General features: G+C 35.1%; 1 protein-coding gene across 3 annotated transcripts in view; it reads left to right on the forward strand.

The window, feature by feature from the left end:
- The window catches only part of LOC104847582 (collagen alpha-5(IV) chain), a 267,506-nt gene that overhangs the window by 204,763 nt on the left and 48,309 nt on the right, over positions 1–14,434 (forward strand). For all 3 annotated transcript variants that reach the window (XM_010603053.1, XM_010603055.1, XM_033760324.1), the window contains exons 35-37: positions 1,067–1,165; positions 2,410–2,499; positions 3,272–3,411. In XM_010603053.1, the coding sequence (XP_010601355.1) occupies positions 1,067–1,165; positions 2,410–2,499; positions 3,272–3,411 (329 nt within the window). The remainder of the gene's footprint in view (positions 1–1,066; positions 1,166–2,409; positions 2,500–3,271; positions 3,412–14,434) is intronic.

Below are 14,434 nucleotides of genomic sequence, written 5' to 3' on the forward strand. Positions count from 1 at the left end.
TGGATGATGGGTACCTTGTTGTACTGCAGTGTTCTAATATCCCTATAATACTTGCCGTTTAAATAGTTCACTGTTACCGTACTTTGGCAGAATAAAAATGCATTGGACTATGAGTAGCCTCATGCAGCACTGGAGGAAGTCCTGAAATTATGTCTAAGAAACAACTATGTTATTATAGTTTTTTTTATTATAATCAAATAAGGCGTGGAATATATGGGATTTTTTTAACTTTAAAAAATCCTTTTTTCCATAGAAGTGTCATGTGTTACAATGAAGCATCAAAATATAGGTAAACATAAATTAGTGTGCAGAGCACTTACAGAAAATAGATTTTCCCAGTACCAGGACCTTGCATTTGCAAGGCAGGTGCATTGCCAATGAGCTAAATCCTAGCCCCAGAAAATTGTTTTTAAAAAGCACTTACAACCAAAACTATATAGAATAGTCTTTCAAACAAAAATGAACTTTACTAGTCATGCTTATTTGCAGTTTGTAATAAATTTGTAACTTTTTATGTTCTATTAATATTGTCAGTTGTATACATGTGAGTATGTTTATGCACGCAGATGTTTTGTATCTCAGTGAACAAGACTTGATAATATTTTTCCTAAAAAATTGAAATATTGCAGTTTTGTGCAGTCACAAAAGAAGCTAATTTTTTATTATAGCTAAAATGGGGTATATTCCTTGCCTTATCCCTTACAAGTCATCTTTTCTCTTTCAGCTATGCTTTCTGCATAGTAGGGCAGTAAAGTACACTTGTCTGTGCTGTAGCTCTATTAAAGAAAGTCATAGAATTTAAAGAAAAGCCTAGAAATTTTTCGTTATGTGATACTGAGGCCCAAAGAAGAAAGTGACTTCATTAAGTACTCTGTATTTCTTGGTAGTAGGTAAATAAAAAGTTAACAAGTTTTAGTACAAATCCAAGACTAACCTTTTGTACTATATCATCATACCACCAATTCCTGTATTTCATATATAGTTCAATACTTGGGTAGCTTGTTTGGGAGGTTCACTTAATGGATTAACAGTAGTCTGACTTGTCTCTCCTACTCATCCTTGGAAGGTATTCCTGGAATTTCAGGACCAAAAGGCTATCAGGGTTTACCTGGAGACCCAGGGCAACCTGGACTGAGTGGACAACCTGGATTACCAGGACTACCAGGTAGGTAAAATAAACCTCTTGTGGCTTTTGGATAGCTGACGCTGAACTCTGGAAAAGTAATTATGTATTTTTCTTGTTTGATGATGCTTTGAATTTGGTCATGGTGATATGCTTGGGTTGAAACTTCCTCTTTGACAGAAATGTTGCCATTTAGCCAAAGTTTCAACAGACAATATTTCTGAGGTATTTTTCTTTATTCAGTTAATTCTTTTTTTGTGATATCAAGGTATACCCAGAAGTATGATTCAAATTATGTTCTTTGTTTTATTACATATTGCAATATATATAAATAAGACTATTACCTGATAGAAGTCTGAAAAATTTTTCTTTTTCCAGCTTTTTTTTCATACAGACAAGTCAGTTATTAATCCATGTAATAACGTATAGTGGTCAATTCTATTTTTAAAAATTTCTAGAGATAAAAACTCACAACATCCCTGTGTAGTCTTTTATAGCATGAATCAACTTTACAATGAACAATTTTTTTTTATTATTCCACATTAACTGCTTCTTAAGCCATTTGCTTTCAGTTTGACTCATAAGGAAATAAGGACAGCTTGACCTCATCCTTCTGAAAGCCCCAAAGTTCAAGCATTTGCTTTTACATACCATAATATCTTTTGAGATAAATTCTCCCATTATTTCTCCCTTACATTTTTGGCATTTTCCTCCCCAGTTTAGAAGTCATTGTGAAAGACAAAATGTTTAAGGTATGGTTCTTGAAAGACTTCTACATGACACCACAGAACTCAGGCACAGATGCTCCAAGGAGAATTTGCAGAGTAGTCATTACCAGGCAGGCATGACTGCCCAGTACCTTTATATCAACATTTTTCTCTCTCTGGCCTATTGAAACTAGGGTTATATCATGACAGGTTCCTATCTTTGCTCTTCCTGGTGTTATGTAATCAGGCTCTACATGAAAACGCTATTTCTGAATCTTTATAAACTTACTTAACAGTAAGGACAGTTACACATCTGCAAAAGATAACACCTCCGATGATTTGAATTGTTTTAGGGGAAGAAAGGTGTCTTGGTAAATTTTTTTCTTATTTTAATAAAGTTGTACTATGAGACCTGTATTACCATAGTTATATTGCAAAGGGCTCCCAAGGAGATTTCTTAGGTATCTTTTGCTTATTTTATGCTAAGTTATATCTGTGCACTTTAATCATATATTAAGATTTAATTCATCCAATTCTATGCTGGTACTTATTTTAATTGTACCAATTTGACTTATCTAGGTCCCAAGGGTAACCCTGGTCTCCCTGGCCAGCCAGGACTTATAGGACTTCCTGGACTTAAAGGAAACATAGGTCATATGGGTTTTCCAGGTGAGTGATGAAAAGTTCCTAAATATTAGTACCATTAAGGGCCTTTTTATTAGAATAATGACTTGTATGGAGCCTGGAAATGTAAATCAGTGGTAAAGTACTTGCCTAGTAAATATGAAGTCTTAGGTCTGAAACTCAGCACTACAAGGAAAGACAGGCAGACAAGTGCTGATAGAATCAGAATGAGACAATATTTAAGATACTCAGCGAGTAGAAATTTTGTTACAAAAATATTTGAAGTGGGTTTTATTGGACAGAGGTTTAGAAACTTTAAAAGTTGGAATTCAAACATATCTATCTGTTCTCCAGCTGTATCCTTTTCATTTAAACATCTTAAAGTTAGCTTTTACATTGTGAAGCTCACAACTCAGTTGCTGAGTTGTGATTTTTAAAAAACCTTTTAGTTTGTTCATATATGTCTTAGATATGCCAAAAGTAGAAATTTATTTTTGTGATACCAAGTATTGAACCTAGTGACTCTGCACAAGTCTAGCCGCACCCCTTTATCTTTTATTTTGAGTCAGGGCTTCACTATATTGCTAACCTGCCCAAGCTGGACTCAAACTTTTGATCCTTTTGGCTCAACTGCCCAAAGTGCTAGGATTACAGGCATGTACCACCAGTTGCAGATCAGAATACTTGGAATTTCTCTTGCTTTTCAACAGTGCCAAGGATCAAACCCAGGGCCTTGCACATGGTGGAATGCTAGGCAAATGTTCTATCATTAAGCTACATTCCAAGCCTAAGAGTATTTTGTGAAATATTTCAACAGGTCCTCAGGGTGTGGAAGGACTCCCCGGACCTCCTGGAGTTCCTGGACAACCTGGCTCCCCCGGGTTACCGGGACAGAAAGGAGATAAAGGTGATCCGGGTGTTTCAGGCATTGGTCTTCCAGGTCTTACTGGCCCAAAGGTAATCACACTCTAATTATATGCCTCAGTAATTGTGATTTTTATTTAATACTGTGTTTATTCCTAATTCTTCTGTAAACAAACTATGGAACGAAATGGTGTAGTCTAGGTAAGAGATTTGTTCTTTCTCTTATGAAAGATATGTCTTAAAGTTTGGGTGAAGTCAAAAAATTGAAAAAAAAATTCTGGATACTTGGTTTTTCTTCTACCCTAATCTCTAAGTATATTTCAGTAAATCAAAGATATGTTTTTGCCTGGTTTTGTTTTTCCATTTTTAAAGATAGAGCTGTGAGGTTTTTCCCCTAATACTGTTATTGACTAATATGAATAGATTTACAAAGACGGTAACTTTAGCAATTAATGAAAGTATAGTAGTATTCTTAACTGAGCAACTGATGAAGCTGTCAGAATTCAGTTTAACATATTCCTTTAAACTCTTAGAGTGAAAACTTCTGAGGCATTTCGCAGGTAATCAAATTTAGAATTTATTTTGAGTCATTGTACTCAACACGAATTTACTGTGTAGTTCCATGAAAAAATGTAACAACTCTCTTAATCATGCAGTCAGACCACAGAGCTAAGGAGTATTAGAAAAAGAAGTGTGATTTTTGGCTTGAATGGAATTAGTTGAAATTCCCATTAAAATAAGAATTTACAGGGCTGGGGATTTAGCCCAGTGGTTCCAGTACCTCTCAAGCTCAAGGTCCTGAGTTCAATCCCCATTACCAGAAGAAAAAAAAAAAGAAAAGAAAAGAAAAAGAAAGGAATTTACTGAATTACATTGTAAAGATAATTTCCTTTTTTAAAAAAATAATTTTATTGGTACATTTAAGGTATACAATATAATGACATTCATCACTGGAAATTTGCACCTTTACATTATTCATCATGGTTCTTATTTTTTCCCAGTTCCCCTGCCCTCCCTTCAACCCCTCCAGTCCTCCCTATCTACAAAGACTTTGTTTCCATTATTTTCTCTTTCTCGTATTAATTCCATTCTCTTCTTTCCTTTCCCCTACCCCTCCCACACTTCCCCTCTGCACCTTTTCTTCCTATTTCACATTATCTATTATACCTTTTAGGCCTTATTTACACTTTGTTTCCTTTTAATAGCATATACAAAACTACAGTTTAATTGTCCAGTTTACTGACACTAGTGTAAGAGATAATCAAGGGAAGTTTCTACATATAAATATCAGTTTAATAATGTAAAGTTTATTGAAATAGCATTTTCAATAACATTTCATAACATTTTCCTGCTATGTTTACGTGTTACCAGTAATATAGTAATGTGCAGTTTTATTAAAAACTAAACCTATAGACATATAAAAAGCAAAAGTGAAAATATCTTTCTTGCCTTTCTTTTCTCACTCCCTTAATTATATCACCCCTCTTGATAGTTTCATAAAGTCGTTGCCTACACCTATGTCTTCAAGAGTTTTACCTATTCTATTGCCAGCAGATTTAGTGTTTCTGTTTTAATATGTAGATCTTTGATCCATTTTGATTTTAGTTTAGTGCATGGTGATGAGATATGGGTCTAGATTTAATCTTTGTCAGGTGCAAAGCCAGCTTTCCCAGCAACATTTACTAGAGACTATCTTTCTTCCAGTGAAGATGTTTGGCTGCTTTGTCAAAGACAAGGTGGATGTTTGTGTATGGAGTTGTTTCTGCATTTTATAATCTGTTATACTGATCCTCAGTCTGTTTTGTTTTGCCGGTATTCATGCTGTTTTTTTTTAACAGTAGCTCTTAGTATAATTTCAAGTCTCAGATTGTCATGCCCTTGCCTTGCCTTTATTCCCCAGAACTACTTTTGCTATTGTAGGTCTCTTCTGGTTCCAAATAAATTGTAGGATTGATTTCTGTAGTCCTGTGAGGTATACTATTGGTATATAGATTGGAATTGTATTAAATCTTTATAATAGTTTTGGAAATATGGCCATTTTCACTGTATTGGTTTTACATTCCCAAGAGCAAGGTATGTCTTTCCATTTTCTGATATCTTCTTTGATATCCTTTTTCAAAGTAGTGTACATTTTATGCAGAAGTCTTTTACTTCCATAGATTGATTGCTAAGTATTTCATTTTTTTATGCTATTGTTAAAGGTGTTATTTCTCTTTCAGTAAGTTTGTTATTTGTGTAGAGGAATGTTGCTGATTTTTGACTGTTGACTTTATATCCAATTATGCTACTGAATTTGCTTGTTAAATCTGGGTGTCTTTTGGTGGAGTTTTTGGTGTCTTCTATGCAGAGTGTAATGTCATCCAAAAATATGATAATTTAGCTTCTTCATTTCATTTACTATCTTTATTCTTTTTATTTCTTTCTCTTGTCTAATTGCTCTGGCTAATGTTTCCAGAAGTATATTGAGCAGTAGTGGTGATAGCAAGGATCCTTGTCTTGCTCCTGAACTTAGAGTGAAACCTTTCAATTTTTGACCATTTAGCATAATGTTGGCTGTTGGTTGGTCATAAGTGGGTTTCATCAGATTGAGATAAAGATATTCTACCCAATTTTCTGTAGTATTTTTATCACAAATAGGTGTTGGACTTCGTAAAAGTCTTTTTCTGCATCTATTGAGATGATCGTGTGGTTTTTGTTCTTGATTCTGTTGATATGGTATATTACATTTATTGATTTTTCTATGTTGAACCATACCTTCATTCCTGCGATGAATCTTATCTGGCCATGGTGTATAATTTTCCTGATGATTTTCTGCATTCTGTTTGCCAATCTCTTATTGAGGATTTTTGTGTGTATATTTATTAAAGAGATTGGCCTGTACTTCTCTTTTTTGGTTGGATCCTTCTCTGGTTTAGGTATTAGGGTAATCCTTACTTTCAGGAATTATTTTGGAAGGAATGCTTCCTTTTCAGTTTCATTTAAAGAGTTTGAGAAGTAGTGGCATTAGATCATCTCTAAATTTCTTATAGAATGCAGCAACAAATCAATCAGGACCTGGGATTTCTTCATTGGCAGTTTTTAAATTACTTCTTCAATTTCAGTGACTGATATTGGGTTATTTAGAATTTTTATAGCTTCTTGCTTCAGCTTTCATAGTTCATATGTATGTAGAAATCTGCCCATTTCTTCTGAATTTTACATCTTATTAGAGTATACTTTCTGGAAGTAGGTACTGATCCTCAGGATTTCTGCAAGATCTGTTGTGATTTCACTGTTTTCATTCCTAATTACATTAACTTGAGCCTTTCATTTCCTTGTTTGAAAAAATTGGCTAGAGATTTGTCTATTTTATTTTCAAAGAACCAACAGGAAATACGACAAAGAATCACCAACTGGGATCTTATCATATTAAAAAGTTTTTGCATGACAGCAGAAAGCAAGAGTGAAGATACAACCCATTGTATAGCAAAATTTTTTTACCAACTTTAACCTCAGGCAAAAGACTAATACCTAGATGAAACTGAAAGAATGGAAAACAATTCTCCACGTGACAGGAGTCCAGAAAAAAGCAGGGGTAGAAATCTTATTCACAGAAAAAGTAAATTTCAACAAAAAACTGATGAAGAGAGACAAAGAAAGTCCACTACATCCTTGTAAAGGGAGCATTTCAAGAGGAAGAGATAACAATCATAAACATATATGCACCAAATATTAATGCACCCAACTATATAAAAAATATTAAGTAATATGAAAAACCAAATAAGCACCGATACAATTGTAGTGGGGGATCTAAGTACCACACTATCACAAATAGACAGATCATCTAGGGAAAAAATCAACAATGAAATACTAGAACTAAACCAAGCTTTTGAACATATGGACTTAATAGACATGTATAGAATGTTCCAACACACAAAATAAGGATATACATTCTTTATGGCTGCACATAGGTCATTCTCCAAGATAGACCAATACTAGTTCATAGAACAGGTTTAAATAAATGCAAAAGAATTGAAGCTACCCTCTGTATATTATCAGATCATAGTGCAATCAAGCTGGGGATCAATAGCATAAGAAACTGTAGGAACTTCACAAACACATGGAAATTGAACAACACTCTCCTGAACAATTAATGGGTGACAGAGGAAATTAAAGGAGAAACTAGACAGTTTTTACAAATAAATGATAAGGCCAATGCAACATACAGGAATATATGGGACACAATGAAAGCTGTTCTATGTGGAAAATTCATAGCACTGAATGCCTACACTAGGGTAACAGAGTGAGCTCAAATAAACAACCTAATGATGAATCTTAGACTACTAGAAAAATAAGGGCAAGAAAAACCCAAAGCTTGAACAATAGAGGAAATTACAAAGATTTGAGCAGAAATCAATGCAATGGAAACTAAGAAAATGATACCAAAACAAAACAAAAAAATGAATCGAAGAGTTGGCTTTTTGAAAGAATAAATAAAATTGATAAACCCTTAGGTAACCTTATCAAAAAAAGGAAAAAAAAGGCTCAGATCCATGCAATTAGGAATGAAAAAGGTGAAGTCACAACAGATCCAACAGAAAGCCAGAGGAGAGTCAATATCTACTTTGAGAACCTGTACTCTAATAAAATGGAAAACACAGAAGAAATGGATACATTTCTACATACTTATGAATTACCAATGTTGAACGAAGAAGATACAAACATTTTAAATACCTCAATTACAATCATTGAAATTGAAAATGTAATTAAAATTTTATCAACGAAGAAAAGTCCAGTTCCTGATGGATTCTCTGCTGCATTTTACAAGACATTTAGAGAAGAACTACTGCCACCACTCTTTAAACTTTTCAATGAAATTGAAAAGGAAGCAATGCTTCCAAATTCACTCCTGGAAGCAAGTATCACTTTGATACCCAGGGAAAGATGCAACTAAAAAAAAAGAACTACCGGCCAAACTCCTTAATGAATATAGATGCAAAAATCCTCAATAAGATACTAGCAAACAGAATACAGAGGATCATCAAGAAGATCATACATCCTAACCAAGTCGGATTTATCCCAGGGATGCAAGGATGGCTTAACATATATAAGTCGATAAATGTAATACACTATATTGACAGAAACAAGGACAAAAACTATATGATCCTCTCAATAGATGCAGAAAAAGCATTTCACAAAATTCAACACCCATTCATGATAAACACCCTGCAAAAAATTGGAATAGATAATCTATATCTCAACTTAATAAAGGCTATCTATGAAAAACCAACAGCCAACATCATATTAAACTGAAAACCTCCACGTTAAAATCAGGAACAAGACAAGGATGCCCACTATCACCACTCCTCTTCAATATTGTTCTAGAAACAGTAGTCAGAGCAATTAGACAAGAGACAGAAATTAAAGTAATAAAGACAGGATAGGAAGAAGTTAAACTGTCATTATTTGCTAATGATATGATACTCTACATTGAAGGCCCAAAAAATTCCACCAAGAGACGGCTAGACTTAATTGACACTTTTATCAGAGTAACTGGATACAAGGTCAACACTCAAAAATCAATAGCCTTCTTGTGCACAAATAACAGACTCACTGAGAGAGAAATTAGGGAAACAATTCCTTTCACAGTAGCATCCAACAAAATGAAGTATCTAGGAATCAATCTAATGAAAGAAGCAAAAGACCTCTACATTGAAAACTACAGCACTCTGAAAAAAGAGAACGAAGAGGATATAAGAAAATGGAAAGATATCCCCTGCTCCTGGGTAGGAAGAAAATGGCCACAAAACCAAAACTGCTAGACAGATTCAATGCAATGCCTATGGAATGCTCCTGGGTAGGTGAAAATGGCCACACAACCAAAACTGCTAGGCAGATTCAATGCAATGCCTATTGAAATTCCAATACTATATTTCACAGAAATAGAAAAAAGATTCCAAAAATTCATTTGGAACCAGAAGAGACCTAAAATATCAGAAGCCATCCTAGGCAACAGAGACATGGCAGTGGGTTTAAAACTATACTACAAATCCACTGTGATGAAAACAGCATGACACAGGCAAAGACACAAACGTTAGAATCAGTGGAACAGACTGGAAAATACAAAAACAATTGGAGATGTACTCAGCTACCTCATCTTTTACAAAGGAGCCGATCATCCTCAATGCAGGCAAGATGCTCTTTAATAAATGGTGTTGGAAAAACTGGATTTCAACCTGCAAAAGTTTAAAACTAGACTGCTATCTTTCACCATGCAGTAAGCTAAAGTCAAAGTGCATTAAAGATCTAAATACTAAAAAAGAACTTGTTGGAAGATAAGTTAGGCAGAACTCTTGAAGACATTGGCATAGGAAAAGACTTTATGAACAAATCCTCAGTAGCACAGGAACTAGCAGAAAGAACCAACAACTGGGATCTCATCTTATTAAAAAGCTTCTGCACTGCAAGAGAAACCACCAACAGAGCTAAGAGACAACCTACAATGTGGGAAAAAATTTTACCAGCTGCTCCTCAGACAAAGTACTATTATCTAGAATATATACAGAACTCAAAAAAATCAGGACCCCCAACTATAAAGACCTGATTCAAAAATGGGCATCTGAAATGAACAGACATTTCTCAGGCAAAGAAGTAAAAGGAGTAAATAATTATATATGACAAAATGTTCCACATCACTGGTCATTTGAGAGATGCAGATGAAAACAACACTGAGATTCCACCTCACCCCAGAAAGAATAGCTGCTATCAAGAAATTATCCAATACCAAATGCTGGTGGGGTTGTGGGGAGAAAGGAGCCCTTCTCCATTGTTGGTGGGCGTGCAGACTAGTGCAACCACTATGGAAATCAATATGGAGATACCTCAAATAGCTAGGACTAGAGGTTCCATTTGACCCAGCCATCCCTCTGCTGGGTATCTTTCCAAAAGAACTAAAAGAATCATATCACAGTGATTTATTTGCACCGATATTTATGGCAGCAAAGATTGTAACAGATAAAACTTGGAAACAGCCCATTTGCCCATCAGTTGGAAACTGTTATAAAGAAGGTGGTTTTTCTATAAAATGGAGTACTACTCAGCCATAAAGAATGACAAATTAGATTCATTACTAGGAAAAATGGATACATATTGAGGATATACTTCTAAGTGAAATAAATAAGTCACACATGTGTAAATATCAAATAGTTTCTCTGGTGTGAAAAACTGTAACAGTACATAAGATCCTAATGGGATAATTAACACCGTGAAATATGAAGAAAAGGGCTAAAGGTGTAGGGAAAGTGGGAAGGATAGGGGAAAGCTAATAAGGGAAAAGAAAAAAATATGAGAAAATGACAAAATGGAAATAAAGTGTTTTTAATTGGGGAGGAAAACAGGGGGTAAAGTGAGGGCAGGAACAAGGGGGAAAAATGAGAACCAAGACCTTTCATGAAAACGTACAACATACCAATAATGAATGTAACTGTTTTATTTTATTTTTTGGTACCATGGATTGAACTCAGGTCCTTCTTCCTGCCAGGCAGGCGGTGGAACCACTGAGCTTAATCCCCAGCCCTAATGAATGTAACTGTACTGTATACCTAAAATGTACCAATAAATTCAATGAGGAAAAAAAAAAGACTAATACGTAGAATATATTAAAAAAACTCAAAAAATTCAACCCCCCCCCAAATTTAGAGTCAATCAAAAAATGGGCCTCTGAAGGGAATAGATACTTCTCACATAAACAAGTACAAGTAGCAAATAAATGTATGAAAAAAATGTTTAACATCACTATTCATTTGATTCATGCAAATTAGAACAACACTGAGATTCATAAAAGAATGTTCCAGCTATTCCAGAAACAGTACCTATTATTGATTTGGAGGATACGTGCCGTCCCCTGCCTGCTCTTCCACGAACCCCAGTGAGGAAGGTAGCCCTGCCATCTTTAAAGAAAGGGCGGGGGAAACCTGTAGTAGAACTGTGTGGAGTTCAACCCTGTAGGTCAAAGAACTCAATTTAAGCCTTGTGACCTGAGGTCAGTCTGAGTCGTGAGGATCTGCCATGGACCAGCTGAGATTAGGGGACTTGGTTCTGCACATGGCTGTGCATATGGTATATTATGACAGCAGAGACATAGCCTGAAAGAGGCCCTTCAAGCTCTTTTTTTTTCTTTCTTTTCCTCATTCCATCCTGCAATTTCTTTCTTTTTTCTGTCCTCTTTCTCCAACTCAGTCTCTTGCTCCACCATATTATCCCCAATCTGCCTTTCTATTCCTGCTCCTACCCTAACTCAGACTTCTTCTTTTATCATTTTTTTTGTTGTTTACATTCCTTTCTTCTGTCATTTTACCTCACTCATGGGTCAGTAGTTTCAAAGGAAAGCAAGCCCCTGTTACTGTTAAGGGGATATATTCTTGTCCTTACTCTTGCACTCTATCCCTTTTCAAGTCAATAGTTTTGTAAAGATTGTATGGTCATTCTACGTCCTCTGGCTTCACTTGAAACCCCCTCCAATACTTTCACTTTTCTAATCCTCTTGTCCTAACTCAGTCTAAGCCCCCATCCTAAATGGTAAAGATGCTATATTGAAAAGCGTATCCATTGCAAACATATTTTGGGCTGCTTCTTGATTTTAATTTAATTCACATGGTTTAAAGGTGATAGATTAATGACTACCACAAGTGGTCAAATTGCAAGTTGTGCTTGATCCAATTGTGCTGCTGAATGTATCAATTGGGATAAAGGATTGTAATTGATTTAATGAGTTGTTTTCTCCAATATTATGAAAATGAGAATGTCTATGAAGCATTAGAGGCTCAAAAACTAAAGCACAACTATATCAGAAAGATTTAAGTAATAACACAGAAATTAAACCATGGACAACCCAACAACAAAAATAAAAATGAGAAAACACTTAAGCAAAACACAAAGACAGACTTCCAGTTCACCAATGGTAAACAGTAGGGCAAATGAGGGTGAAAAGTCTGATAGTGTACCAGCAGGACACCCTGAACCCATAGCACAGGAAGTAACAAAACAGATCAATCAGGCTCTAGAAAAATTCACAACAGAAATAATTTCCCAGATAACCATAGAGATGGTGAGCAAAATGGAAGTCATGATTTGGGACTCTAGAACAGAAACTGAGAAAACAACAGATGAGCTCAGGAACATGATAGAAGCCATGAAAGCTCAGAAAAAGAAAGAAATGGAAACAATGAATGCCCAATATAGGAAAGAAATGGAATCCATAAAACAGATTCAAACAGATATCTAGGAGATTAAAAACTCTATTGAAAGCTTATGCAACAGAACAAAAGATTGCAAAGATAGAATTTCAGATATATAAGATAGGATTGCAGTCAGTGACCATGAAAAGAGAGGTCTCTTAAAAACAGTAAGAGATCATGAGAAATCGATCCAACAACTTCTAGATGATGCAAAGAAGAATAACATAAGACCGATAGGAATCCATGAAGTAGCGGGAGAAAATACAAATGACTTTAAAAAGCTATTCACAGAATTAATGACAAGAAACATCCCAAACAGAAGGGAAGAATTAGACATACAGATAAATGGGGCATATAGGACTCCAACTAGCCACAATCAAAAAAAAAATCTACACCTAGACATATAATAATCAAGATCCCACAAATCCAACAGAAGAACAAATACTACAGCAGTAAGAGAATAGAAACAAATGACATGCAACGGAAAGCCCATCAGAATCACAGCAGACTTTTCAACACAAACTCTCAGGTCAAGGAGAGCCTGGAGTGAGATATTTCAAGTACTAAAAGAAAACAACCTCCAACCAAGACTGATGTATCCTGCAAAACTCTCTTTCAAAATGGATGGGGAAATAAGGTACTTCCATGACAAAGAGCACCTGAGAAACTTCATGAACACCAAACCAGCACTACAAGCAATTCTAAACAAGATCCTAGTAAAGGACAATAAAGGTCTCAATACCATGAGGCCCAACTGACCAAATCAAATAGACAAGGCAAGAAACTAAAAGGAGAGGGGGTAAAAACTAAAAAGAGTCAACAATAGGACAATAACATGACAATAATAAGTTAGAACATATCAGTTATAACCATCAATGTCAATGGCCTCAACTCACCAATCAAGAGAAGTAGACTGGCAGAATGGATTAAGAAGAAAAATCCAATAATATGTTGTATACAAGAAACACACCTAGTGCAAAAAGAAGTCCATAGACTAAAAGTGAAAGGATGGAAAACAATTCTCCATGGGAAAGGAGACCAGAAAAAAGCAGGGGTAGCAAATAAAATTTCAAACCAAAACTCATTCAGAGACAAAGAAGGCCACTACATTCTTATAAAGGGAACAATTCAAGAGGAAGAGATGACAATCATAAACATATATGCACCAAATATTAATGCCCCAAAATATATAAAACAAATATTATGTAACATGAAAAACCAAATAAGCACTAATACAATTGTAGTGGGTTATTTAAAATACCCCATTATCACAAATAGATAGATGATCTAGGCAGAAAATCAACAATGAAATGCTACAACTGAACCAAGCTTTGGAATGCATGGACTAAATAGACGTCTATAGAGTATTCCACCCCACAAAATTAGAATATACACTATTTTCAGCTGAACATGGATCATTCTCCAAGATAGACCACATACTAGCTCATAGAACAGGTCTGAGTAAATGCAAAAGAATCAAAGTTATCCTCTGTATACTATCAGATCATAGTGTAATCAAATTGGAGATCAATAGCACAAGAAACTCTAGGAACTTCATAAACACATGGAAACTAAACAACACTCTTCTGAACAATCAATGGATCACAGAGGAAAATAAAGAAGAAATCAGACAGTTGTTACAAATAAATGAAAATGCCAATACAACATACAGGAATCTATGGGACACAATGAAAGCTGTTCTTCATGGAAAATTCATAGCACTGAATGCCCACACTAGGAAAACAGAGCGAGCTCAAATAAATAATGTAATGATGACTCTTAGACTCCTAGAAAAACAAGAGCAAGAAAAACCCAAACCTCGAACAAGAGAGGAAATTATAAAGATTCAAGCAGAAATCAATGCAATGGAAACTCAGAAAACAATACAAAAAATAAATGAA

The sequence above is a fragment of the Fukomys damarensis genome, unplaced genomic scaffold, assembly GCF_012274545.1.
Source record: "Fukomys damarensis isolate Sample0158 unplaced genomic scaffold, DMR_v1.0_HiC HiC_scaffold_39, whole genome shotgun sequence".
In the NCBI taxonomy this organism is placed as follows: domain Eukaryota; kingdom Metazoa; phylum Chordata; class Mammalia; order Rodentia; family Bathyergidae; genus Fukomys; species Fukomys damarensis.